This window comes from Apteryx rowi, unplaced genomic scaffold, assembly GCF_003343035.1.
Source record: "Apteryx rowi isolate R43461 unplaced genomic scaffold, aptRow1 scaffold_475, whole genome shotgun sequence".
Classification (NCBI taxonomy): domain Eukaryota; kingdom Metazoa; phylum Chordata; class Aves; order Apterygiformes; family Apterygidae; genus Apteryx; species Apteryx rowi.
The window spans coordinates 412,945-424,810 of record NW_020450733.1 but is presented as its reverse complement, the minus strand read 5'-3'; the positions used below and the strand labels follow the sequence as shown (position 1 = coordinate 424,810).

At 70.5% G+C, this 11,866-nt stretch overlaps 3 protein-coding genes across 4 annotated transcripts in view; 2 read left to right on the top strand and 1 right to left on the bottom strand.

Annotated features, from left to right (window-relative positions):
- Nucleotides 1-1,057: 1,057 nt before the first annotated feature.
- EEF1AKMT3 (EEF1A lysine methyltransferase 3) lies at nucleotides 1,058-2,608 on the top strand. Its single transcript, XM_026078262.1, has 3 exons — nucleotides 1,058-1,255; nucleotides 1,733-1,844; nucleotides 1,980-2,608. The coding sequence occupies exons 1-3, from the start codon at nucleotides 1,058-1,060 to the stop codon at nucleotides 2,501-2,503; spliced, it is 834 nt and encodes a 277-aa protein (XP_025934047.1). The 3' UTR covers nucleotides 2,504-2,608.
- A 948-nt stretch (nucleotides 2,609-3,556) lies between these two features.
- Nucleotides 3,557-5,877, top strand: TSFM (Ts translation elongation factor, mitochondrial). 2 transcript variants are annotated; one of them, XM_026078223.1, is made up of 6 exons: nucleotides 3,560-3,615; nucleotides 3,983-4,135; nucleotides 4,297-4,425; nucleotides 4,613-4,735; nucleotides 4,914-4,998; nucleotides 5,200-5,877. In XM_026078223.1, exons 1-6 carry the CDS (start codon nucleotides 3,583-3,585, stop codon nucleotides 5,616-5,618), a joined length of 942 nt encoding a protein of 313 aa, XP_025934008.1. In that variant the 5' UTR covers nucleotides 3,560-3,582; the 3' UTR covers nucleotides 5,619-5,877. The 2 variants fall into 2 exon arrangements, with proteins under 2 accessions (XP_025934007.1, XP_025934008.1); XM_026078222.1 differs by having other exon boundaries at nucleotides 3,557-3,615; nucleotides 4,914-5,877.
- A 229-nt stretch (nucleotides 5,878-6,106) lies between these two features.
- CTDSP2 (CTD small phosphatase 2) overlaps nucleotides 6,107-11,866 on the bottom strand; it is a 19,797-nt gene continuing 14,037 nt past the window's right edge. Inside the window, exons 3-9 of the mRNA XM_026078261.1 lie at nucleotides 9,278-9,426; nucleotides 9,084-9,122; nucleotides 8,686-8,787; nucleotides 8,306-8,362; nucleotides 7,924-8,016; nucleotides 7,649-7,834; nucleotides 6,107-7,561 (exon numbers count right to left, since the gene is read on the bottom strand). Coding sequence (XP_025934046.1) covers nucleotides 7,436-7,561; nucleotides 7,649-7,834; nucleotides 7,924-8,016; nucleotides 8,306-8,362; nucleotides 8,686-8,787; nucleotides 9,084-9,122; nucleotides 9,278-9,426 — 752 coding nt within the window. The 3' untranslated portion in view covers nucleotides 6,107-7,435. The remainder of the gene's footprint in view (nucleotides 7,562-7,648; nucleotides 7,835-7,923; nucleotides 8,017-8,305; nucleotides 8,363-8,685; nucleotides 8,788-9,083; nucleotides 9,123-9,277; nucleotides 9,427-11,866) is intronic.

Below are 11,866 nucleotides of genomic sequence, written 5' to 3'. Positions count from 1 at the left end.
TGAGCAACACCACGGCCGGGACGCCCATGGCGGAGCCGCCCCGCGTCCATCTGTCCGTCCATCTGTCCGTCCCGCTGGGCCTCACAGCTGCAGTCCCCCCCATCCCCCCCGCCAAGGCCGACGGGAAGCGGCCACGGGAGGAAAGACCGCAGCCCAACCCCGTGATCCATCCCAAAAGCAGCTCCGCGCTGGGGCTGCCGCCGGCGGGTGTCCACGGGGCGCTGGGCGACTTTCCAGGCACCCGCCGGCAGCTGAGTTGCAGGGCTGGGATGGGGGGGGGTGGGGCTCAGCACCCTCTCGATGGCCCCTGCGTCCCCAGGCAGGGCGGCGGGCAGCGGAGGCACCCAGGACACCCCATGCCCCCGCGTGGTCCTGCATTAACCCAGTGACGCACGGCGTGACGCAGGCGCCCCGTGGGGGGTCCCCGCCGGGGTTAACCAGTGACGCCCCCCCGGGGCCCGGCGGCGCTGGCCGAGGGCCGGTTGCTCATTAGCCCCGGGGCCGGGGTTTGCTCCGGTTACTCTTTATCCCGGCGTGGGAAAGGGGCCGGGCGGCCGTTGCGGGGCTGGGACGGCAGGGTGACACCAGGGCAGGACGGGGATGGCACTGGGGTGACAGTGGATGGGACGGAGACAGGGCCCCGAGGTGGGGTGGCACCAAGACAGGGACAGGTGACACTGGGAGGGGACGGGACAGCACCGGGATAGGGCCTGGGACAGGGCGACTCTGGGATGAGGTGACACGGGGACAGGCCTGGGATGGTTGACACTGGGAGAGGGGCTGGGCCTAGGGCGGGTGACAGGGGGGCCGGGTTGGGGGCAGGACAGGGACAGGGTGACACCGGACCGGGTTGGGGACAGGTCAGGGACAAGGTGACCCCAGGACGGGACAGGGTGACCCGGGTCGAGTCGGGTCGGGACAGCGGGGTCCCCTAGGGGCGGGACCGGCCCCGCCCCTCGCCGGAGCGACGCCCGCTCTGGCCAATAGGCGCCGCCCGGGGATTCGCCGCCGCCAATCGGGGAGCGGAGGTGCGGCGAGGCCCCGCCCCTCCGCCAAGATGGCGGCGCCCAGGGAGGCGCCCGGCGGCCACGTGGAGGCCGGGGCCGGGGCGCTGGAGGCCGTGTTCCCCCGCGACCCCGCGCTCTTCGCCGACTCCTTCCCCGAGGAGAGCCGCTACCGGCTCTGCGGCCGCGTCCTCCGCATCTCCCAGCACCACGGGGCGCGGCTCGGCGTGGCGGCGCCCGTCTGGGAGGCGGTGCGGGGGCACCGGGGCATGGGGGGGGGGCCCATAGGAACACCGGGGCACCGGGGGATGGCGGAGACCCCGGGGGACACCGGGGAATGAGGGAGATCCCGAGGGGGACCGGACAGTGAGGGGGACCCATAGGAACACCGGGGGGTGGGGGGGGACCCCGGGGGCACCGAGGGAATGGCGGAGACCCCGGGGGACCAGAGCATGAGGGAGACCCATAGGAATACCGGGAGATACGGGGGACACCGGGGAATGGGGGGGACCCATAGAAATCCTGAGGGATGGGAGAGACCCCGGGGACACTGAGGAATGGGGGGGACCCATAGGGCCACCGGGGGAGACCCCGGGGGCACCGGAGGATGGAGGGGCTCCATCCTTAGCTGGGGGCTTCTGGGCTAAACACGACCCCCGGCGGCTGGGACGGGGGGGTGGCCCCAGAGCCCCCCCGCCGACGCCCCCCCCCCCCCGCCACCCTCGCAGGCGCTGGCCCTGTGCGGGTACTTCGAGGAGCAGCGCCTCGACTTCCAGGGCAAGAGCGTCATCGAGCTGGGCGCCGGCACCGGCATCGTGGGCATCCTCGCCGCGCTGCTCGGTGGGCACAGGGACCCCCGCGGGGGCGGCCGGGGGCACGGCGGGCACCCCCCCCCCCTCGGACAGCCAGTCCGAGCCCTGCGCTCGGGAGTCTGACCCCCTCCGTCCCAAGCCCCTTCGCTCCCCGCGCCCTCAGGAGGGGACGTGACCATCACGGACCTGCCCGTGGCCTTGGAGCAGATCCGGGAGAACGTGCGGAGGAACGTGCCGGCGACGCTGGCGCCTCAGCCCCATGTCTGCGCCCTCTCCTGGGGCCTCGACCACGGGGCCTTCCCCAGCGGCTACGACGTGGTGCTGGGCGCCGACATCGTCTACCTGCGGGAGACGTTCCCGCTGCTGCTGGGGACGCTGCGGCACCTCTGTGGGCCCCGCTCCGTCGCCTACCTCGCCTCCAAGATGCGGCAGGAGCATGGCGCCGGCCTCTTCTTCGACACGCTGCTGCCCCAGCACTTCCTCGCCGAGCTGGTCCACCGTGACGAGGAGCAGAACATCAACATCTACCGGGTGACCTGCCGGCCCCGCGGCCGGGAGCCTCTCGCTGGCCTGGGGATGACGCGGACGGTGACAGAGGCGCTGGCAGGGGGCAGCAGGGGCTCAGCCCGGGACGAGGGGGTTCGGCCGGCCCGGCCGGCGCCTGGGACGTCCCGGGAGCCGCCCTGACGTGCATTAAAGAGCCGCGAGACCCTGCGGGGCCTTGGCGGTGCCGTGCTGAACCCAGCTGCGCGGGATCTGCCTTTGGGTGCTGGGGGGGCTCCGTGGGGGACCTGGGGGACCTGCCGGCTGCCGGAGGGGCTCTGGGGGGGACGGGGGGATGCTGGGGGACCTGCTGGGTACCAACAGGTCTGTGCAGGGCACAACGGGGGTCTGTGGGGCTCCTCGGGGAGCCAGCCAGGGATTGGGGGGCTCTATAGGGGCCCTGTGGGCCTTACCGAGGCCAGGCGGTTCTATAGGGGCCTTGTGGGACCTGCCAGGGGCCAGGAGGAGGCTCCATGGGGTCTGGAGGGGCCCTGTGGGATGTGTCAGGGGCTGGGGAGGCCCCATGGAAGTCAGAGGGGGCTCTGTAGGGACTCTGGGTTCCCTATCGCGGCTGGGGGAGCTCTATAGGGGCCCTGGGGGACCTCGCCAGGGGCCAGAGGGGCTGCATGGAGGCTGGGGCCACTCTGCAGGGGACCTGCCAGGGCCTGGGGGGGGCTCTATAGGGGCCAAGAGGCCTCTATAGGGAGCCCTGGGGGGCTCTATAGGGACCCTGGGGGCCCTACCGGGACTAGGGGAGCTCTATAGGGGCCCTGGGGGACCTCGCCAGGGGCCAGAGGGGCCGCATGGAGGCTGGGGCTGCTCTATAGGGGACCTGCCAGGGCCTGGGGGGGCTCCATGGGGTCTGGGGGGGCTCTATAGGGTCCGGGGGGAGGCTAGGTGGCTCTATAGGGACCCTGGGGGACTCGTCGGGGGGCGTGGCCCGGTCGCGTGTGCTCTCGGCTCCGCCCCTTCTGCCGCGCCCGCCCCGAGCGGATCCGCCGCCTCTTCAGCCAATCACGTGGCGCCGTTGCGCGTCGAGTGACGTCGTATCCCCGCCCATTTCCCGGGCGGCACCCAATCAGCTTCCGACAAAGAAGGGCGCCACAGGTTGGGGTCCGCTTTGCGCATGCGCCCTGGGGGGGAGAAACGGAGCCCGCTTTGACCCCCGGCGGCGCCCGTAGAGCGGCGGCGTGACGCGCAACGCGCGCGCCGCGAGCGGCGGGATGCAGCGGGTGGCGCTGGGCGCGGTGGCCCGGGTGAGCTCCGGGGCCCCTCCTGGGACCAGGCCCCTCCGAGGACCCCCCCCACACACACACACCGGGACCCTCCCGGGGCCCTTCCCCTCCACCGGGACCCTCCCGGGGCCCCCTGCCCCGCGCCGGGGCCCTCCCCTCCCGCACCGGCAGCCTCCGGCAGCCCCTGCCCTGACACCGACACCGTCCCGGGGCCCTTCCCCACACACCGGGACCCCTCCGCCACTTACCGGCGCCGTCCCGGGCCCGCCCTGTCCCCAGCTCCCTCCCCCAGTCGCAGAGGGGGGCTCGGAGATGTGGGGCGGGATGTCCCGGTGTCCGGCCCGGTGCCCGGCCGCGGCTCACACGTCTCCCTCCCCCCCCCCCGCAGGCGGGGCTCTGGCCCCCGGCCCGGCTCTTCCGAGCCGCCCCCCGGGCGCTGGCGGCCGACAAGGAGGCGCTGATGAGGCTGCGGCGGAAAACGGGGCTCTCGTTCGTGCACTGCCGGCAGGCGCTGCTGCGCTTCGAGGGCGACCTGGGGCAGGTGAGGGGCTGGGGCAGTGGGCGGGGGGACCTGGGGCCGGGACCCCCCAGAGCAGCCGAGGGGCCGGGCTGGGGCCGTTTCCCCGGGCCAGCACTTATCCCCCTGCTGCCTCCGCGCTGCCTGGTGAAGACCTAGCTCCTGCTTTTCTGCCTTTTCCCCAGGCCGAGGCCTGGCTCAACGAGCAGGCACAGAAGGAAGGCTGGAGCAAAGCCACCAAGCTGCAGGGGCGGAGGACCAAGGAAGGCCTCATCGGGCTGCTGCGGGAGGGCAACGTGGCCGTCATGGTGGAGGTAGGTGCGAGCTGGAGCACCCGGTGCTGCCCCTGGGCCCTGGTGCCGCTGCTGGCGAGTTCAGCCCTTGCAGACAAAAACCAGCCGGGGCCTCCCTGGGGGGCAGAGGAGCTGCAGGGAGGCCCTGCTCTGCTGAGGGGGCGGCCGGGGACATTTGGCACCCCTGGAGTGACCCAGGCTCTCCTAGGTGAACTGTGAGACAGATTTCGTGGCCAGGAATGCAAAGTTTCAGCAGCTGGTGCAGCAGGTCGTGCTGGGCACCATGTTCCACTGCCGGGGCACGGCAGAGCAGCTGACGTCCTACACCAAGGTGAGAGCTGCAGCCGGCCCGGGCACCCCCCAGCCCCGTGTTTGGCCCCTCCTCGCCTCTACGTGGCCCTGAACGGCGCATCCAAGGGGCTGGGGGTGCCCCCAGGTCCAGGGGCAACAGTGGTGCTGGGACAGAGGTGGATCGGATGGTTAAACCAAGCCTTTCCCTCCTCTTCCAGCATTTCCTGAAGCCGGATGAGCTGTCCCAGCTCCGGACAGGGCCCAGCGGGGGCCTGCTCAGGGACCAGATGGCTCTGGCAATAGGTGAGAGCTCCTGGCCGGGAGGAACCAGTCCGGGGAGGGGCAGGAAGCCTCCAGCCCGGAGCTGTGTCCTCTCCGGGGAGCGACACATCTCCCCGCCATTACCCTGCGGGGTAACGAGCACCGAGGAAAGCAAAGCCGGGAGACAGGTAGGAAACCACCCTCGCCGCCTCCCGTTAACCCAAAGCCATTCTGGCTCCGCAGGCAAGCTGGGAGAGAACATGACCCTGCGGCGAGCCGCCTGGGTGGCCGTGCCGGAGGACTGCTACATCGCCTCGTACGTGCACGGCTCGCTGCCGGCGAGCGCCTCACCGGCGGCCGCCGTGGCCATGGGCAAGTACGGGGCGCTGGTGGCCTGCCGCCCAGCGGAGCCCTGCCCCAAAGCCAGCCTGCGCGACGTGGGGCGGAAGCTGGCCCAGCACGTGGTGGGCATGGCCCCGCTCTCCGTCGGCTCCCCCGAGGACGAGCCTGGTGGCGAGACGGAGACCAGGATGCTGGCGCAGACCTTCCTGCTCGACCCCGGCATGACCCTGGGCCAGTACCTGCAGCCCTGGGGCCTGGCTGTGCTGGACTTTGTGAGGTTCGAGTGCGGGGAGGAGACGGAGCAGCCGCCAGCAGAATAGACGGGGAGGAGGAAACGGCCTCTTGGGCCCAGCGCCGAGCTCTGCCCCGCGGTTTGAGCCTGGATCGGTCTCTCCGTGAGCCTTGTTGGAAACGCGACAGCCAGAGAAGGTAAAAAGGGTCGATTTGTATCGAGGGCCAGGCCCGGTCCAGCCCAGAGGAGCCGACTCAAGGGGCAGCGCAAGTCACAGGGGTGGTGTGGCCCCTCTCGTGTCCAACCCGGAACAAGGCGGAATAAAGAGATGTCCCAGCTCGGAGGTATCCGGCCCCTGGGCGCTTTTTGTGCGGGGAACAGGGGCCTGCGAGAGCCCAGCGCTGTCCCAGCGGGCTCCTAGCTCTGCTGCGCAGGGACACGGGGGGTGCCAGACACGCAGGGCCTGGGCTGGAGAGCTGGGGCAGATCCTCCCCTCATCTGGGAACAGCTCTGGGGCCTGTTCCCTGCTCGGCAGCGGCGCTGGATCCCCACCGCACACAGACCCCACAGAGCCGCTGCTTTTCTGCTGGTTTCTTTAATCGCAGTTAGTACGAAGGGTCCAAAAAACAGAGCGAGGCCGGGCTGGGCCGTCGCCCCTTCAAGTAACAAGAAAAGGAGGAGGCACCCGAGGGCAGCACTGCTGAGATGCCCACGCTGGGGGGCTGCGCCCAGGCCGGGGGGTTCCCCGGGGCGTCCCTGACAGGGGGGGACATGACCCCCCCAGAAGGCAGACGGGGGCCGAGCAGCACCCGGTCCCTGGGGCGAGAGCTGGGGCTGGTGAGAGGCTGCCCAGAGCAGCGCGGTGCTGCCTTGCGGCGGCCAAGCCGTGCCCACCCGTGGGGTGCACTTGGGCCCGTTTTGGGGGGCAGGTTCTGGCTCCCCCCTGGCCCTTGGTCCGAGGCGGGTGCCTGGGGGGGCTGGTTTCCTTTGGCAGTGATGCCGTGGGAGGGGGAGGCACATAAACGGGGGGACATGGGGGCTGCCCCCCCCCCCTTGGCACCCTGAGCTCAGGGTACTGGTGGGGACTGGGTGCCCGCAGGACCCTGGGTGCTGCCCCAGCCCTTGCGGGACACGGAGCAGCACGAGATGAATCGCTGGGGGACCGCAGTGCGATACGGGGTCCCCCACACCCGGGCTGTGTCAGGGGGTGTTCAGGCCCCCGGCGCGGAGGCGCTAGCACCCATGGGTGTTACCTGAGGCCGTCGGAGGCACGGACGCGGCCTGAGGAGCAGGTCCCGGGCGGGAGGCACGTTCCCGGTCCCATCCGGGCCGCGGGGAGGGCGCTGGGCCCCGGAGGGGTCAGTAAGGCTTGGCAGCTGTGGCTCCGTCGGGCGTCGCTGCCCGGGTGCGGGGCGTCCCGGGCCAGGGGGCTCCACAAGGGCGGGGGGGTGGCGGGGACACGGAGCCGGAGCTTTTCCCTGCCCGGGGCAGATACTGGCGGTGCTTGTGGGGCTGGAGACCCCGATCTGAAGGGAGGCAACACCCCCAGCGCGGAGTAATGCCCTGGATCCGGTCGGAGATGGGGGAGCAGAGGTGCCCTGAGGAGGGGGATCCTGACGCCTGTCCTGCCGGGCTTCACCCTAGGCGGAACCAGTCCAACCCAGTCACAGCAAACTGGGGGAACTGGGCTCCTGGCGCCCTCCTGCGCAGAGCCCAGGCCAGGGGCAGGAGCCAGGAGGGAGACGGGGTCTCACAGCCGCTGCCCTGCGCCTGGGGCCGGGCAGAAGGAAGGGCAACCCCAGGGTCGGGGTCTGGCCACGGCAGCCTGACCCGGCATCTTCGATCCAAGGCACTGAGTGAAGGTTCCCCGCCGTAACGGGGCCGGGGGGGGACCCTGGGGGGGCCCTAGGGTGCCCGCAGCTGGCCAAGGCTGGCATAAACGTCCTCCGCCTCGCTGAGCTCCTCGAAGATGGGGATGAGGTTGAGCAGCTCCGTGTCGGCCATGTCATCGAACCAGGACTGGACGGGGACCTGGCGGGGAGGAGAGGGGCCGGGGTGAGCCAGGCCTGCCCGGGCCCTCGCCGGGGGCAGACGGGGCCAGAGCGGGCAGGGACTCACCGCATTGCCGGGGTGGAAGATGTAGGAGGCCGGCGAGTTGTCCAGGATGAGGGTCTTGTGCAGGTCGCGGCCCAGCAAACTCAGGTCCTTCACGTAACAGCCCTGGTGGAAGACGCAGGATTCCCGGAAAAGCCGAGCCCGGAAGACCCCGCGTTGGTCCAGGAGGTCGGTCACAGGGTCGGCGTACTGGGGACACAGGGGGACGGGCCGGTCACGCACGGCACGGGGACGGAGACCCCCGGGGAGCCGGAGCCCTGCCCCGTCCCGCCGCTCACCTTGGCCAGGCTGGCCGTGAAGAGGACACACTCGAAGAGCTCCCCCATCCGCCGCAGGAACTCGTCCACGAACGGCCTTTTGAGCACGTAGACCTGGTGGGGAAGGTCCGTCAGCCCCGGCGGGGGGCACCGGCCCCCCCTCCCTGTGCCACAACCGCCAGCCCTCGGTCCTCTGTGGTCCCCGTGTCCCCCGCCCCAGCCGTACCTGCTGCCACGTCCTCCGCGTCACCGGCCGCCTCCTGGGACAAGTAATCGAGAATAGGCCGGGGATGGTAACAGCCTATCCTGGATTACTTGAACCAGGCCACGGCCCTGGGGGTCCTCATGGCTCTGCTGGTCCCCTGCCAGGTCCCCGACTGTCCCCCCCACCAGGGCCTCTCACCTGGTGCGTGGTCCCCTCGATCTCCACAGGCACGATGAAGTCAGCATTGCTGATGGGCTGGGGGGGGGGAAACGGAGCATCCGTTAGCAGGGAGGGAGAGCAGGGATCCCCCAGGCCAAGGGGGGGGGCAGCGTGTCCCCCCCATACCCGTCACCCTGCCCACGACACGGTCTCCCTCCTGCAGACACGTGTATGACCGCTTAAGCGCACACATAACCTCTCCAGCCCATCGGGGAAGGGGGCACCAGCTGCTCAGCAGCTCTCTGGGAGAGGGGGAGGCTGCAGGGCCCCCCCCAAGCCCCTCGCTTGTCCCCAGGGTAGCTCATGGGATGGAATGGGATGAGCTGTCCCCCCGTATCCCATGTCTCCCCCACACACACCTTGAAGGAGCTGTGCACCAGCGTCTCGTCCAGGTCGATGACCACGCAGATCCGGCCCTGGTCCTGCTGCGTCACCTCGGGCAGGAGGCAGGTCCCGGGGATCTGCAGGTGGGACGGGGCTGCTGTCACCCGCACTGCGCCCGTCCCCATCGCCCGGGGGACGTCCCCTCCCTCCCGGGGCCATGACGCCCCCATGGGGGCTGTCACCCTCTCCGGGCCAGGCTGGGGGATGGTGGTGTGGGGGCAGACACGGGGCACGGCCAGCGCCTCCCCCCACTCCAGGCTGCATCGCGGTCCCGCGGGCACTGTTTCAGCGGGGCTGGAGGACGTTTGGGGTCGCGGGGACGACTGCTGCCACCCTCTTGTGTCCCACGCGCGGGGATGGAGGCTTCACGTACCTGGTAGAACTGGTACTGGAGACACGGCAAGAGATCGGACTGGGAGAGGGGAGAAAGAGGCGTTAGGAGATGGGGCGAGAGCTGTCGCACTGCCCAGGCCGGCGGGGGGCCGAGCACCCCCCAAGGGCTGGGCAGCCCGGGGGACACGGGGACCAGGCTGGCGTCACCCCCGACGCGCGGGGGCAGCCCCTTACCTTGGCGATGGTGTTGGGCTCCTCCTTGCAGGCCCCGTGCTCGGCCCCGCAGCCCCCCTGGCTGCCATTCTGGGCGCGGAGGCAACAGAAAAGCGCTTTGAAGATGCTCCGGCCACGGGGTTTCTTGGGCGAAGACCTGGAGACGAAGCCTGAGATGGGGAGAAGGGACGGAGACGCGGGTGAGCGTCAGCACCGGCTCCAGCGCTGCCACAGGGACGGAAGGAGCGAGCAGGAGCGCTTTGCCCCGCCGGCCCCAGGAACCCCCAGCCCATCCTGGGGACCGAGACGGGGGCTCCAGCACGGACAGGTCTGGGAAAGGACCCTCTGCCACCGATGGGTCCTCGCTGCAGCCCAGGCATCCGCCAGCATCGGGGCTGCGATGCCGAGCTGCCCCTCGGAGCCACAGCGTGGACCGGTGCCCGGAGTGCCGCGCCAGGCCCCAGATGAGGAGCCGGACGGGCTCAACGGAGACAAGCCCTGCCGGGAGCCAGCCCCGGCCGGTGGCTTTTGGTCTCCCTGTCCACGGGGGAGAAGCACGTCCCCATCCGTGGACAGCAGCCAAGCTGTGCCCGAACCTGCTCCCCTCCAGCAGCCAGCGAACGGCAGCTCCGAGAGCCGGCGAGCGGAGGCAGCCCCCTCCGATGCGGCCAGAGGCAGCGACACCGGACAGGCAGCGGAGGAAGGACTCCCCGCCGCTCCCCTCCGACTTCCCGGCGGCCCTCGCAGCGGGGCAGGCCGAGCGCCAACGTCCGGCGACGGGGCCAAAGAAAACGCCACCCCCGGAGCACCTCGGGGGCTGCGGTCTGCAACGCTCCCGCGGCCAAGACGCGGCGACGGCAGCCTGGAAGAGGTTCCTCTCTCCAGCCAGACCCCGGCGCATGCGGCCCCGGCGGCGCTTTGCCAAAGGCTGGAGGGTTCTGAGCTCTGCCCATCATGTGGGACAGCCCCGGCCGAGCAGGATGCAGCCCCTGGCGCGCCGCGGGTCTCCTCACTCCCTTGAGGCTGGTGGCTCGTCCCCAAGGATGCTGGCGGGGACCCGCTGCCCGCAGCAGGAGCACGAACGGCTCCTTCGGTCACGGGATTGCGGCGCCGGAGGTCAACGAGTCGCAGCGACGCAGGCAGCAAGGGCTGGCGGCCGCGTGACCTGGCCGGGCACCACACGGAGCCCGGGCACCCTGCCCCAGGACGTCCCCGAGACGAGACGGGCGTCACCGGCCCCGACCCGGGACAGCCGGAGCGGCATCTGCCGACGCGGCTCGGCAGGAGATGGCAGCACCGCGGCAGAGCGTCTCCGCGCAAACAGGTCCCTGCACCCGCAGCCAAAGTCTCCCCCCGGCGCCGGCAACTTTCAGACCCGGTTCCCAAATCCTCATTTCCCAACCAGGCCAGAGCTGGCGGCTGTCGCTCATCGACGGCTCGTCCCGGCGGGGACTCGCTGCCTCTGAGCGGTGCCTGCTCTGCGGACACATCCCAGCCACTCACTGCGTCCGGGCTCCGGCTCCTGCCAAGGTCCCGGGGCCGGAGTGTGAGCCGAGACACCCGGATCTGCCCCTCACTGCTCCCTCCGTGCCGTGGGCGCGCACACGAGGGAGCCTCAGGGCAAAGTGGGGGCCGAGGGGTATCGAACCGCCCCGGGTCCGGGCCGGGACCAGCAGCTCCTCCGAGCGCTGAACAGGGGGGAACAACCCAGCCCAAACGCCGCGGGGGGGCTCACCACCCCGCCGGGGGCTTCGCTCGGGGATGCCGGCCCCGAGGATCGGGGAAAGGGGACGGCACAGCTGGAACAGCGACCTGCGGCCGGGGGGGTTCCCGGCTCCAGCGGGGCCCCTCATCCCCCCCCGAGCGGGGGATCACGGCGAAGCCAGTGGCACGGACCCCATCTCCGGCATCGGAGCCGCGACAAACAGCCCCTGGGAGCCTCTTGAAGGCAAAGGCGAGGATCTTTGCCAGGCTGGAGTCAAGCTGAGACGCTCCACATGCCTTTTTTTTTTTTTTCCCCCTCCTTTTTTTTTTTTTAAGATGGATTTAATGGTCTAGTTAAACCGGAGGTTAAAATGGCCCTGCGGCACCAGCCGTTCGCTCCGCGCGTCTCGAAGCCGACGAGCCCGTCATGCCGCCACTTGAGCTCGCCCCAGCGGAGCGAAGAGGGGCGCCAGACCCCAAAATTGGCTCAGTCCCCAAAAATCCCGCCTGAGCCCAGCCGGCCGGGAAGGGCAGCGGGACACGGCGCCAGAGGGGACAGGGATGGTTTGGGGGAGCAGGGACGAGCACAAAACCCCCCCGTATGTCCCCCCAAGAAACACCCGGAGGAGAGGAGAGGAGGCGACCCAAGCCTGGGAAAACTCGCCAAGGTTTAACGGGAAGCAACAAAACAGCCCAGGAAAAAACACGTCCCTGCTCCCGTTCGAGCAAATCGCTGCTTTTGAGAAGGAAAAGCCCTGCTGAAACTTTGCCGTCGCACCCAGAGAAACTGGGGGGAAAAACCAAGTTTCCGGCGGGTCAGCGCGCCGCGGCTCGACCCCGGCCGCTCGCCCTCTGACCCCGCGCGCCCACGCTCGGCTGTAATTAAGCGCCACTAATTGCCAGGCC

Excerpts from the sequence above, each read along its gene's own strand:
- EEF1AKMT3 (XM_026078262.1), top strand. The coding sequence starts at position 1,058 with ATGGCGGCGCCCAGGGAGGCGCCCGGCGGCCACGTGGAGGCCGGGGCC. Across the intron at positions 1,256-1,732 it reads CGGCGCCCGTCTGGGAGGCG|GCGCTGGCCCTGTGCGGGTA; the intron begins GTGCGGGGGCAC and ends CCACCCTCGCAG. Across the intron at positions 1,845-1,979 it reads CATCCTCGCCGCGCTGCTCG|GAGGGGACGTGACCATCACG; the intron begins GTGGGCACAGGG and ends CCGCGCCCTCAG.
- TSFM (XM_026078222.1), top strand. The coding sequence starts at position 3,583 with ATGCAGCGGGTGGCGCTGGGCGCGGTGGCCCGG. Across the intron at positions 3,616-3,982 it reads CGCTGGGCGCGGTGGCCCGG|GCGGGGCTCTGGCCCCCGGC; the intron begins GTGAGCTCCGGG and ends CCCCCCCCGCAG. Across the intron at positions 4,736-4,913 it reads AGCTGACGTCCTACACCAAG|CATTTCCTGAAGCCGGATGA; the intron begins GTGAGAGCTGCA and ends CTCCTCTTCCAG.